Source organism: Clarias gariepinus, chromosome 18 (assembly GCF_024256425.1).
Source record: "Clarias gariepinus isolate MV-2021 ecotype Netherlands chromosome 18, CGAR_prim_01v2, whole genome shotgun sequence".
NCBI lineage: Eukaryota > Metazoa > Chordata > Actinopteri > Siluriformes > Clariidae > Clarias > Clarias gariepinus.
This window is the reverse complement of record NC_071117.1, coordinates 14,550,291-14,564,759: the sequence shown is the minus strand read 5'-3', so window position 1 is coordinate 14,564,759 and position 14,469 is coordinate 14,550,291. Positions and strand designations below refer to the sequence as shown.

Below are 14,469 nucleotides of genomic sequence, written 5' to 3'. Positions count from 1 at the left end.
GGGCCTGTGTGATGAGTAATCCACATAATTTAAAGTTAATAATACAAAGCTTTAAGGCGGCATGGTGGTGTAGTGGTTAGCATTGTCGCCTTGCACCTCCCGGGTCTGGGTTCGATTTCCATTTCTGTGTGTTTCCTCCGGGTACTCTCATGCCCTAAGTCTCCTGAATACAGGATAAAGCGGTATAGATGATGAGTGAGTAAGAGAATACAGTGCATAGGTTTTACTGTAGATAAAATAAACATAGATATGTGCTTTAATGTGTGTTAATTTAACAAAGATAAATGTATAATAATCAACATGTTAAAGGTTTGTGTATGGAAAAGTCTATTTAACAGAGTTGGAGAATTAAACATTACTGCCATCTCGAATAAAGCACTTTATGCCAAGAAAGCGGAAAAAAAGAGAAAAAAGGAGAAAAAAGGTGAGGGTATGACTGTAACCACTTAGAATAAGGTTAATTAAAAACATAAACTAACTTTTCTTTATTGCTGTTATTTAATCACTAAATATTTCCAACGAAACAAAAAAGCTTGAAGTTTAAGAAGCATGACATAATATAAATTAATTAAATACGCATTACTGTTCAAAGGGTTTGAAGAACCCTTTAATTTTTTTTATATTAAATTACATTGTGTAGATGAAATTACAGAAATAGGAAGAACTATTTAACTGCAACAGGCTGCAAATTGCCTAAAGATATAATTTTAAAATTCTTTGTTTATGTAACAACCTTAGCAGCGACCTCATTTCCCCTCTCGTCTGTTCACCACTCAGCATTCAGTATCACCAGTATAACTAATCACCGGCCTGATCATCTGTCATCATCTGTACCTGTTTCTCACTGGTTTATGCCTTAAGTTAGATGTTTTTTATGCTTGAATTATTTATAGGTCATAACATCTAAAAGTGGACTGAAAATGAGAGTGAAAGACTTGCCAAAAACGAGACCCAAAAAAGTCCTTTAGGAAGATTGGAGAACTATTTTTCAAGACATAAGAATTTTTGGACAGTCTGGCTCTATAGAAGCAAAATATGCAGAAATGAATGCTGGTTTAGGACTACACAGTACTGTATATAATTATTGGCAAATTGCTGTTGTTTAGGAAGAATATAGCAATTTCGGGCATTGGTGGCTCAGTGGCAGGTGTCTCGTTGCATTGCGGAAGGCCCAGGTTCAATTCCCACTCAATGCCCAAATCCCAGCTGCTGGATGCAATGCTGGGGCTAATGGGAGGGTTGCATCATCTGGCAAAACCCGCTGTGGTGGCCCTTGACGTAAGCGGCCGAAAGACCAACGACAAGAGGAATAAAACTATTTGAGATGTTCTTTTGCACTTTGATTATTTAAACACAAACATATTGAACCTGTGTTAGATTTTCAAACGTGATACATTTTATATGCCAAAGATCTGTTCATTTATTGAAACTGTGGAAACAAATTTATGCTGTAAGGTAAATAAAGCATGCTACAATATGTCCCCTGATTTTGGCCAACCTGACCTCCTTTTAATTTTCAGTAATGAAAAATAAAAAATAAACAAGACTGTAATTCTTCATTCTACTTACAGCAGTCATGGAAAATACAGCTAAGATAAAAAAATATATATATGATTGACCTTAGCTTGAACAGCTGAGCACAGCAGTAAATTCACATTTTCCTTTAAAACAGTGTCTCTCTCTAAACTTCAATTTAAACCACAGATTTCAGGCCAGTTACCATGAACGCAGAGGAGTACTCAGGTGCAGGTCACTAGGGTTTTATTAAACTTGGCAGACAGTACACAAATATTTAGAATTGTCATCAGGATGCTGGCAAAGGTCAGATGATCGAACAAAATAATCAAAAACAATCAGGCTATCAAAGCTTGGTCATGATTGGTAGAATAAATGTGTATGAGTCATGAGTCATGAGTGTATACAGCATTTTGCAACATGAATGTGGTGTGATGAGACTTTTATGCATTGGCTGAGGGTGGCTGTGATTAGCATCAGACATGCACAATCAGTAATCAGGGAAAAGTGAACATGAGATTGACTGTGATGGTGGTTTTGCTGTCTATAGTCGCCATGTTTGTACTCTGGGAATTGGAGTTTCACACTGATTCCAGCGAGAATATAACGGAACACTTTCCCAAGCAAGCGTTTCCTGGCCAGTGAACCTGAGAAATTAGGGATGCAGAATGTAGAAGGTTAAGTGCTTCCTGAGCTGGATCGCAACAACTTCTACTTCTTCTGCTTTGTAGCCCTCTCAGTCATTGGGAAACATGTAGCCATACCATAGTTTCCTACATCCTTTAATCAAGTGCAGTTCCCTGGTTAAGAGCCATATAAAATAGTCAGGTTACTACAAATTTGTCTGCAAATCTATTGGTTTGGTTTTGGTGGAGATGATGATATGCTAGTTCCCAATTTTGTTGTCTTTTATAAAAGTAGCTGTCTACTTTGAGTGAGTCAATGGGGTTTTACTGTACATGTAGTTTCTGTACATGCAATGGTACATATCTCAGGATGGACTGGAATGGGGTGAGCAGGGTTTTTAAGTTTTTTAACGAATTGTGGGCATCCTTTGTCCAGGGGTGGAATTGTGCCTAGTCCCCTTGGTTTTCCACATAGAAGGCTAGAAGGAATCGCCCAATCTCTCGACTGGCCCTTTCCATTTGACCACTGACTTGATATGCGATTGGTAGGCGTCGAGGAGTGTTCAAGCCAAACCGGGACTTAAGATTGTGCAGAACACATTTACTACCTTTCTTTCTCGATATAATCCACTGATACACTAATGCACTTATTCCAGCATTTTACTAGGGCTTGGATACCATCAAGGTAGAAAGTTTGTGAATGATTGTGTGCACAGCTCCCACAGATTGTCTCTTCCATTAGTTGGAGACAAGTTATCTGTCAGTTTTTTTTTAAGGAACAGCCGTTCCACTCGCAGAATGTTCACGGGAACGACTGCAAAGGGTTCAAGAGACCTTGGCCGGGATTGTCATTCACGGACCTACTCATCATCACACTAGGCTTGAAGTCTTCTGTAAATATCAATGGATTTCATCACTAGTTCCAGTTTGACTTGAACTCTCCTCATATAACTGACTATGACTTAATAACAGCACTTTAAGGTGCCATAAAGAAAAATCACTCACTTCACTGACCCTTGGCACATTTCAAAAGCATTGTTTTAAGTACAAACCGGGACAACTGTGCTGCCATTTCATTATTTCATTATGTTTCTGGAACGTTCTGTCATGCAGTGCTGTTGAAGGAGACAAAGGCAAATCAGTGTCATACAGTATGTAAACATGACACAGAGGGAGAGAGGGATGGCAGGATTGAATGGGGTTTATGTGTGCCTCATTTTTCAGTGGGTGTGTTTATCTTTATGTCCCAGTGTGTGCTTGGTTATGTATTTGCTTTGCTCTTGCAACTAGTCTGTGTGTATGTGCATGCACGGGCCAGCGCAAATGTTTGTATACAAAATGTAAAAAAAAAAAAATTGCATTTTAATGTTTTTACAAGAATAGATTGATATAACTTGATATACATTATGTGATCTTACTTTACTTATAAAAAATGGTCATGTACAGTAGTGTATGTTAATATATATATACACAGTACAGTATATGCCAGAAATCCTGGACCCCACCCACAACTATGCCAGTGTCATGTAATACAATATTTAATCTAATCAATATCTAATCTGACCTTATATTTTGGATTGAAGGATACAGTACAGTTTAATTCGGAAAACCTTTTTAATATACCTAAAAAGACCATGAGGGATACAAACTTCTGATCTCAGCCTTGTTGTCTGTATATCTGTGTTTATCCTTAGTATGTGTCTCAAACTGCATCTCTACTTTATCATTCTTTGGGCCACTGCTTAAGGAAGCTAAACCACCCACTCCAAACCAGAAGTGTCTTTTTGAGTTCATTCATGTGTGTATCTTTAAAGAAAGTGGTTTAAAGCATGTCAGAGGATGCTGTGGGAGCATCAATCTGTCTCCCCAGGCAGGCATAAGGAGCCTACATGTACTTTACACTCTCTTACACACACACACCTAGTGCTACAGCAGCGTTGACATGTTTTCCATCTCATTAAAGACGAACCGTACCCAAATCCTGATAAGCTCTCCCACCATACAGTACTAATGTCAAAGCATGACCTCGTGACGGCATCATCCTAATTCCCTTTAAGATTAGTGATGCCTTCTCAGCCAAAAGCCTCATTTCGGTATTAGCTTAGTTAAAGGTTAAAAAAAATAAGTGTGTGTTAAAATGGCATTTTTAAAGCCAGTCTATTATAGTTAAGATAAGTTTAGTGAACATCTATAAGATTTGCACTCATTAAATTGTCACTCTTGAATGGCGCAGCCGTAAAGTGCTTGCCACTATTATCTGGAGATCAGGAGTTTGATTCAAGGGTGATGCTACAGTCATCCGTGGCCAGGAGCTTAGAGAGACCAGATTGACCTCTCAGGAGGGAATAATGGTGCATGAGCGACAGTTTGAATAGATGCAGTCGGTGGCTTCACGTGTGTCTGAGGAAGCAGGTGTTTGCCTACTGTATGTCCTCCCTGGTTGGTAGCTGTCACTAATGTACTGGAGGAGTGTCCTAATACATAAGGTGGGAATTGGACACGACTACATTAGAGAGAGATTTTGAGGAAAAAGGTAAACCCTGAAATTTTAGGATTAGAGAAGAAGAGACCTCAGCCCAAAGAATCGTCTCTGGCTTATTCCTGACATGTTCATGTATTGTGCTGCTTGTACTTATAAGAGCGAGATTTACTATGGTACTCCTGTTCCATGTCACCATTACAAGTGTGAAAATGATGGATGGGAAAACACAGAAAGAGAGAAATGAAGGGAGTGAGGGACAGATGGAGGGTTGTGGGGGCAACAATCTGGGCAAGAAAGATGCTCTCTTTCTTTTCTCTCTCACACTCTCTCTCTCTCTCTCTCTCACACACACACTCTTTTTCTGGTGAGATTATAGTTCCCATGGCAACGCAGCAGATTGCTAGGAAATCACTGTGGTTGTGGGCACCATGGTAACACATTTCATATGCCACTGAGTCTCTCTCTATGTCTCTCTCACTGTCTCTCTCAAATCATGATACATACTTATAAATCATAACACACACACATATACACACACATACTGCAGTCAACACTCCCTGGTGATTATAGAGAGTCTTTGTCTAGCGCTGAATGCTGGCTATTATGTGTTCATACTTTGACTTTGACTAAGATCCTGCCTCGATAGCCATAGACCCCTGTTTCCCAGGGTAGACGTGCGATACTGCATTCTAACACACTATTTAGTGTATTACATCTCTTGAGTCTAATAGCTTCCCACTGTGAGCTGCATCTCTGGGGTGTGAGTAATGGGGCTGTATCACTGCAACTTACTGTAAATGAATAAGGCATGTCAGATACTCAGTATGCATCTTTCTTTTTTTCTCACTCTGTGTCCCCTCATTTGGAGTTATTTCTTGCATGGTGAGCCATTTTTTTTTTTTTTTTTTGAGGCTGAGTGTTGTCATGGTGATGGCAGCCTACAGATCGAGAACAGGTTGGGGGGGGGGTTTGGATGAAGGATGGCAGAAAAGCTTACACTGGCACTGATACAAACTTGTTGACACACATTTAAAAATGCTTTACCCAGTAATATAGGGTGATTTTTAAGTGCTGTGTTAAGTACAAAGGAGAATGTCTAGCCGGAAACGGTACGAAGCCAGGTCCAACATCTACCCACTCTCACTCAGGCATCGTCTATACCACTCTGTAGACAGGGCCTATCCCAGGAGACTTAGGGCACAAGGTGCTAAGGGGGTACAATCCATCGAAGGGTCCAACATCTAAATCTGTAACGGGATAGTTGTACTGTACTGTATTTCTTGTAAACGCCTAATAGGGAAATAAACGTTAACCCACATTCGTGTCATGCATCAAACAAGATCAAACAACCAGACAATACAAAGTCTTAACGCTTGCATAACGCATATGCTAATTAAACACAAGTGTTTTAAAGGGATAACAAATAACTTGACTACTACATACTGTATTCCTACTATTTAAGAAGTCTGTCTCCAGCTGTGCACAACTCATTTCTATCAGACCTCCTTATGTGATTGAAAAGCTGTCAGAACTCTGCAGGGGATGCTTCAGAGAGAAACTCGAAAATAGTAATGTTGTAAGCTGGTACAACTAATTCTTGACCAGACTGAGCCTAAAAACCTTTTGGCCCTGTAGGCCCGTCCTTGCTTTACAGTGATGGCTTTATGAGTCCTTGTAAAAATCCGTCAGATTGATGAAGCGTTTCACAGAGTCAGGAGTCGCTGCTGTTTGCAACATTATTAGTGTCACTGGTTTTCCTAATAAAATATCAAGTTATATTGAGCTGCCAAACCACAGGATGAGGTGGGAACATTTCTGAGATGATGTACAGGTTAATTTATATGAACAATCTTAAACATACTAATTATGTCTTTCTAATTAGGTCATTCATTTGGTATGGAAAAAATGACAAAATATCTGATTATAATAGTACTTTTTGAGCTGATGTGATGATCAAGCTCTGCTTGCTTTCCCACTTGATAATATTCTTCCTGGAGAAAATCTCTTAGGTTCTCAGGGTGGGGTATAACAGCCTCATCATTTTAATTATAAACAGGCATGTGATCAGGCTAAGTGGAATTCATCATGTGGTATTTTCATAAAGGGTACTTGTCTCAAACAGTATGTCTGTGTCTGATGTGATCATTGATTGGGAGTGTTATTCACAGTCTTTATGGTGTTTATCTCTGTTAGGCATGCTTTTATTAGCCTCTGCTTAGATTCATGGGCAGAGACCACTTGGTTTAGAAAAAAACAAAAAACACTGACTTTATTGGTGTGGGATACTGTAGGTATACAGCATATTATAAACCATATAAAGACTTCACAAAGAATTTACTAGCTATAATAGGGCCAATGGATTAACCCACTTACCCAGTCTCTTTCCCCATCTCTGGGTTTGGATTTGTGAACTGGCAGCCAAGTCAAACCCATTTTGGCTATAAGAAAGGTCATTGTAGAAGGAGAACAGTCATGACTTTAGTCCTAAAGTCAGTACACAGAGGTTTGACTAAGAAAGTGCTATAGTGTTTGTATTACTTTGCAAAACTTATTTTTGCATTTTGATATATGTTATACTGCATAATCAGTGACTGGTTATGTCTGGGTGGCTTAATGGCTTATTGGTTAGCACTGTCACCTTGCACCTCCAGGGTCCAGGCTCGATTCCTGTCTCTGTGTGCATGGAGTTTGCATGTTTCTCCCTCGAGCTTGGTGGGTTTCCTTAAGGTACTCCGGTTTCCTCACAAGTCCAAAGACATGCTGATTAGGCTAATTGGTGTTCCCAATTTACCCAAAGTGTGTGTGCCTGGCGATGGATTGGTACCCTGTCTTTTGCAAGTCGCTCTGGATAGGAGTGTCTGCCAAATGCTTAAATGTTATTGTAAATGTTGTGTCCTAAGTTCTCTGGGATAGGCCCCAGGCCCCATTCATAAAAAAAAGTGAATATCTTGTTTAAAGCAAAAGTTAAAAAAACAGTAAAAATGGTCAATTTACATGTATTGTTCATCCTAAAGAGTAACACATGGAACTGGATCAAACTACTGTATACAGAGATGCAAAGGCTGTTTTGAGCCTTGATGACTTTTTCACAGCCTCTAGCCACTATCCATGAGCCAGGTGTTTGGTGGTGAAGAACATCCCTCTAGCAATACACACAAGGAGATCTAAATTTTTTAAAGAAAATCATAAAAAAAAATTAGCTGGAGATTCTTGTAATCTTAAACATGGATTATTCATCCTAGACCATTTATTGTATTTGATCCCTGATAACCTCTTTTTTTTTTAATCCAAACTTCGCCAGATTTAAACACATACAGTACAGTATATAATGTTCAAACAGTGACTTCCAAACTGGCTTGCTTGGATGAGCAATGTATAGTTTAAGAAGTAAGGACTGTCTCTGCAAAACGTTCTTTCCGTTTTCATTCTGCCTATCATACAGTCTGAAACTATCAGCTGTGTCATCCTTCATTGCTTTTCCCCCCCTTTTGACTAGGAGTTTGAGCAGCAGGCTTTGGAAGAATGAGCCCAGTACCTTAGATTTCAGTTTGCGGACATGTATAGGGAACAGCACTGAATTCAGAACAGGGTTGAGGTGAGGGATTTTTTTTAACCTGTTCTGATGGTTGTTTTGGCTTCTGGTGCCAAGGAAAGCATGCAGGAGAAGTGACTGACCTAAAGAAAAAAAAAATAACTGTAAACGTTCAACACCATAATAGGGTTGGACGTAGATAATACTGTATGGATCATCCCAATATGATCAAGGATACCATAAATAATTGTTGGTAAAATGTTTTACAAGTTTACATGACTTGTCCAGGGTAAAATATGTCCTGAATAATGTCTTGTATTTCTATATATATATATATTTTTTTTAATGTAAAGCATTTTAACTTCTTTAGCCAAACCTTCACATAGTCATTATGAAGATTATGTGCAAAAAAACCATACAGTAACCACTTTAACCTGCTATGTGTTCTAACAGTTCTGTAAACATATTATCAACAGCTAAGCATTAAAATATAATTGAAATGTCCTCCCACACTGGAGGCAACGTACAACCTTAGAATCGGTAACGCCTGACAGTGTCTCCTTCGCTAAAACCATCCCTCTGGTTTTTACCATGAGGTTCACAGGTGGCTAGACTGGGGAAGATTTGATGCAAGGGCGCAGATTGCATGGTTCAGGTGCAGATATCTAGGTTTGATTAAGGTAAAGCAGCAGCATGTGAAAGAGAAGCAGCTAATGGAGGTGTGTGTGTGTGTGTCTGTGTAATGGAGCCGAGGGACCTGGTTTAGTCACAGCATTCAGGAATACTGTAAACAAAGCAAATAATAGTCGTTCCTGTAGAAATCGCACATGTGCGCGAATGACCTGTGGCAATCCAGTCAGTCTGTCAGTGTCTATCAAATCAGTGTGTAACTCAGAGCATGTGGCAGTTTCAACATGGACAAAGAATATTCCTAGAATAGTCAACAACAATCACTTTTTTTTTTGTTGCTTTCTTTAATACCTAAAATGTGGAATCTGTCTGTACTGTAACATCTGGATAACTGTAAGAACAACACAAAAGAGATCATAAAGTACAATGTATCGAGATAGAGATTCACTTTAACAGCAGTGTAAGCAATATCAATGGCAACGATATCCAGCATCAGTTTCACAGCAAAACATTATTACCAGAAAGCTTGAAGCATAAGCATATCCAGTGTCGTTTATCAAAATGGGATCAACACAACGCCGATAATACAGACAACGATGTAACATATGGATGTGCATATTAAGCTGGATCGTTTTAATGGCATAGCAAATGATCTGACTGTTACAACACACACCACAATAGCAACACTCTGATGATGGCTGGGTGCTCATATAACAGCACCGCCCACACATCCACTCACACCTGACTACAGGCTGATTCACTGGCACTGTCAAAAGTGGGTCAGTGTTTGCTTGTCACAAACCGTGCAACCACATCGAAAAAAGGGGGAATTATTATGTCCCACAAATTCACTCGAATACGGCTTACGCTATTTCGAATCTTTATAGTAGATTATTATCCTGTTCCTTTCGAGGCAGAAATGACGCATGTCCTCCGCAGGACCTTTTTATAGAACGAACAAAAAAAGAGTCGAAAAAAATGTCTATTACCACAGACCATCACCTTTATAAGTAGTCAAGGCGCTTATTGTTCTTATTCATTACAGACTCCTTCCCTGTTGGGATGACATTTGTGCTGTTTGCTCTGATTGTGAGCGATGTCGTGACATTCCATCTGGCTTTGCCACTTAAGGGGAACTGTGCACTATGTGAGCAGGGGGTCAGCGGTTTCTGTGCTTGCTTATGTTATCTGTCAAGACCTCCGCTGGTGAATCAGTCTCTCTGCTACTACAAGGACCTGAGTGGCACACCTGAATATAAGATCAATGCATTATAGCTTCAGTGGTTTATAGGAAACAGTTAGAATACAACTGTTTAAGGATTTTCAGTTATGAACAGTATATCTCTGAATTTTATTACATACGGTTTGACGCTGTGCCCTTAGATACCTCATGAACGTGACATTTGAGGGACGCAATCTCTCGTTCAGCGAGGATGGCTACCAGATGCACCCCAAGCTGGTTATTATTTTGCTGGATAAGGAGAGACAGTGGGACAGGGTGAGTATTTATTTTTTATACTTTCTTCCTCCTCTCGCCCTCTTTATCTGGGTCTCGAGAGATTCTGCTAACCCCACTTACACTGGTGGTGATATTTCGCCTCGCACTGCTGCACTGCTTGTTATGAGTGTTCCCATCTTCAGTTTACTGTTGGTTGCTATGAATTCACTTGTAGCACCAGGCTCGTATGATATTCACAGATGCTAGCTGTAGATTGTATGGAAATCATACACATTTAATCAGAATTCAGAATAGAATTTAGAATTTTAAGCTGAAAACCTACAATATTTTTCGGTTTAACGACTGATGATACAAATTCGCATTGGTAGCAACCAAACATCTGCTTTGTTCCATCCTGGCCAACTGCCCTTTGCTAACATCTACAAAGTCTCATTCTAAATGAATTCCCTTCGGTCACATCATGTTTGACTGTGGGTTAACACTTCTATAGATAAACATCACACCGCGTGACATCATAATGCCATAGTCAGACTACACAGTCCTCTTCCTATCTCTCCACTCTATTATTCTGCCATACTCACATTAATCCCACTCTGACCTTTCTCACTTTCTTATCTCCCCTTTCCCCACTTGCCCTTAATTTCTCTCTAAGCACTTTCCTTTTTCTTCTTTTATCCCTTACGCTTCCCAGGTGGGAAAGTGGGAGAATGGCTCGTTGACCATGAAATACCACGTGTGGCCACGCTTTGAGCTTTATTCAGATGCAGAAGAAAGGGATGATGACCACCTGTCTATCGTTACACTAGAGGAGGCCCCGTTTGTCATTGTGGAGGATGTGGATCCTCTCAGTGGTACCTGCATGAGGAACACGGTTCCCTGCAGAAAACAGCTCAAAGCCCAGTAAGCAGCCTGTCAGTCGAGTTACTACAGAATGCTTCAAGGTTTTAAAATGTTGTTTAAAGGAAATAGTCTGTACAGACTTTACTGCTGCTAATGCTTTTTTTTTTTTTTTTTTTACATGACACCAACAGAAACACTTTATTATAACATTGTATATACAAATTGTAAGCTACGTTTTGGAACAAAAGGTTCCAAAATTTCAGACATAAAGCAAAAACAGGCAAATAATTTTTTATAATGTTAATATAACATCTAGGTGGAGTTAATCCACAAAAATATAATTTCACATAACACCCAGTTTGCTACAGTACCTAAACATGATCTAATAACATATACAGTAGCTACTGGTTGTTAATATGCAATCTTTTTAATTAGTCTAAACCTTTTTTTTATGTAAAACCTTTCTTTTATACTGTACGTACAGTATGAAGCTCAAATTCCTGGTTAGACCATGGTTTGATGAAATTCCCACAACAACTAAAGCACATTGTCATATTTTCTCTAAGTGGCAACAAGGTGTGTCTTATCAAGTAATTTCAAATAATAATATTTAAATTTGCTGTCTCAGTCACCTGCAAAAGAACCTTTGGTTGAGGGCTAAAACTCACTAGAAAGCTTCTTATGCAGAATACAAACATGGAAAAGAAAAGACTTCCATTAGAGCACGAAAAAAGGGAGATAAATCTACTTTGCTCTGGTATAAGGACTACATAATCCGGACCTCCAAGGAATAAATGAAAGTTAAAGTTTATGCTGTTTTAGTTTTTGCCATGTTATTCATAGTTTACATCGTCAAAACAACCTTTTATATTTCCCAGCTTACATGCTTCTCTTTTTCTTTTCCCAGAAACCAAACAGGAGATTCAGGGATCTATATTAAGCGCTGTTGCAAGGGCTTCTGCATAGACATCCTCAAAAAGATCGCGAAATCTGTGAAGTTCACTTACGACCTCTACCTAGTGACCAATGGGAAACACGGCAAGAAGATCAATGGCACGTGGAACGGCATGGTGGGCGAGGTAGGGTTGTTTTTTAAAAACACATTTCTTCTGTGTTGAATTGTTCTGGGAACATCTGGCAGCTTAGACTAGGGAGTGGGCTTTGCATTTAGACATGTTAATGAAATATCAAAGTTGCAAGTCAGTGCTTTTGAAATAAACATGTAAAAATGTTTTGTTTTTTTTGCAAGAATTTGTTTTTTCTCTAACACTCCAGGAAAACTAATTATTTGGACCCCCAGAATCCAACCAATCAGAACCATGAGGCAGTCGATCATGTTTCCTGTCATTTCAGATTGCTCTGCCTCTGGCACTATTCAGACATTGTACTGTGCAGTACATGTAAGAAAAAAATGGTTTTTCAGTGGTTCTTGGTACGATTAATGGTTCTTATTTTTTAACATGTAATCATTTAAGAGAAACCATTATTAACCGTTATCTGTAAACCGTTATCTGATTCTACCTAGAATTTATAAGGGGTCCGTAAAAGAAATAAACCGAAGAGTGTTTTATGGTGCTGGACAGAAACGATTTGTTTTAAAGTCTAACTTAAAGTCTAAAGAACCTTGACACATGGCTTTGAATAGCTGCATTTATATGGGTTCAAGTAAACCTTTGCTGAAATTGCAGACTGTACCCGGAAAATATTTTGTATGACGTTCTGTTTCTGAAGGGAGTGAGAAGGTGCATTACGTACTGTATTTGATTTTTAAAATGTCATTTCGGATATATTCCACAAAACTTGTCCAGATCTCCGCTCCCCTTCCTGCTGAGGCTCTATTCTCTCGCTTCTTCCCTTTTTTTCCCCACGGTTATTGAAAGACCTGATAAAATCATCGATTCGAAAAATGTGCAGTCTGTTCACTGAATAAGCACATTTCGTCTGATGCCTATTGAGCTTAGTGCTAATGCACTGGTATAGCATGAGACTTGCGTTTTAAAAAGCCTGGCGTTGGGTAGAATCAGCCGTTGCTTCAGGTGATATTGGAATTACTCATGCATGTGAGCCAATATTCGCATCAAGATGCCTATCAGAATAATTTAATTCGAAATGAGGTGATCAGCATGCTTGCTGTGTTTCATCGAAAGGAAAATTTGCATTGCTGTGATGCACAAACTGATGTGGTTGTTGGAAGTCACGGAGGGCACAGGGTGCTGTGTTTTTTTCAAGGAAACACAAAATGCGCATAATAATCATTTAATCTTAAAGCGTAATTAATTTGGAATCCAATATATTGCTGGATATGCATCTTACAAATTTAAGTTTCCTAAGAGGAAAGTATTATTCTATTTGATTTACTTTGCTTAATATTCATTTATTGGTAATTATTCTGGCTGGTATGTAATTTTGATAGAACACAAAGTGGTTGTTTTTCAGGCTAGTAATGTGTCACTTAGCAGTCGTGAAAGTGCGAGAAAAAGTGTGTCGTGAAAGAGAGTGAGTCAACGGCACAGAGTGTGAGAGTAAGATGGACGGAGGAGAGAGAGAGAGAGTCCAGCTGGTATTTTAATTCAGATTAGAAATAATTCTGTTGCAGATCCACAGTCGTTTAAATGATTGTGGCATGTTTGTGTAACTCCTTTTCATTTAGAGTCACATTAATTATCGTCACATCAGTCACAATGTTTAGGTAGGCTTCTGCTTTCGCCTGAGCGGCTCATTGCTTAATAACTGTACATGACGGTTAAACATTTTCATAATACTTTTTTTCTTCTTTTTTTTTTTACACAAACACATATTTCATGCAGAAGATAAAATCACTGAAGTTAATAGGGAGCGAGAATGACAGCGGAGAGAAAGTGTGTTAGTTTAGATAAGGCAAAGAGAGGCAGGGCAGTATCTCTGTAGCATACATTCACCTTATTAATTCAGTGTGTTGTATCCCATTTTCCTGTGTAGCCCAGGGCCTCTGATACTTAAAGCTAAATATACCTGAGCTAAAGAGGGGTCTAGGGAAGGGAAAAAAGTGGATGGAGAAGAAGGGCGAGGGGAAAAACAAGGGTGTGACAATTTCCACGTATGACCCAGTGTAGTAACCTAATTTCCCTTTTACCTTCAGTATTCTTTGTAAATGTTTGCACATTTTGTGTTTCATTTGTTCTCTTTCTGTTAAGTCTCTCTTTCTCTCTTGTGCTCTCTCTCCTACGATGTAGGTGGTTTTGAAGAATGCTCACATGGCAGTGGGCTCCCTCACCATCAACGAGGAGCGGTCAGAGGTCATTGACTTCTCTGTCCCCTTCATAGAGACGGGCATTAGTGTCATGGTCTCACGTAGCAATGGCACCGTGTCTCCTTCTGCTTTTCTAGGTGTGGCACAAAACATGTA

At 39.2% G+C, this 14,469-nt stretch overlaps 1 protein-coding gene across 3 annotated transcripts in view; it reads left to right on the top strand.

Moving 5' to 3' along the window:
• grin2bb (glutamate receptor, ionotropic, N-methyl D-aspartate 2B, genome duplicate b) overlaps nt 1-14,469 on the top strand; it is a 119,060-nt gene that overhangs the window by 80,288 nt on the left and 24,303 nt on the right. For all 3 annotated transcript variants that reach the window (XM_053477071.1, XM_053477072.1, XM_053477070.1), the window contains exons 7-10: nt 10,169-10,283; nt 10,936-11,144; nt 11,992-12,163; nt 14,297-14,450. In XM_053477071.1, coding sequence (XP_053333046.1) covers nt 10,169-10,283; nt 10,936-11,144; nt 11,992-12,163; nt 14,297-14,450 — 650 coding nt within the window. The remainder of the gene's footprint in view (nt 1-10,168; nt 10,284-10,935; nt 11,145-11,991; nt 12,164-14,296; nt 14,451-14,469) is intronic.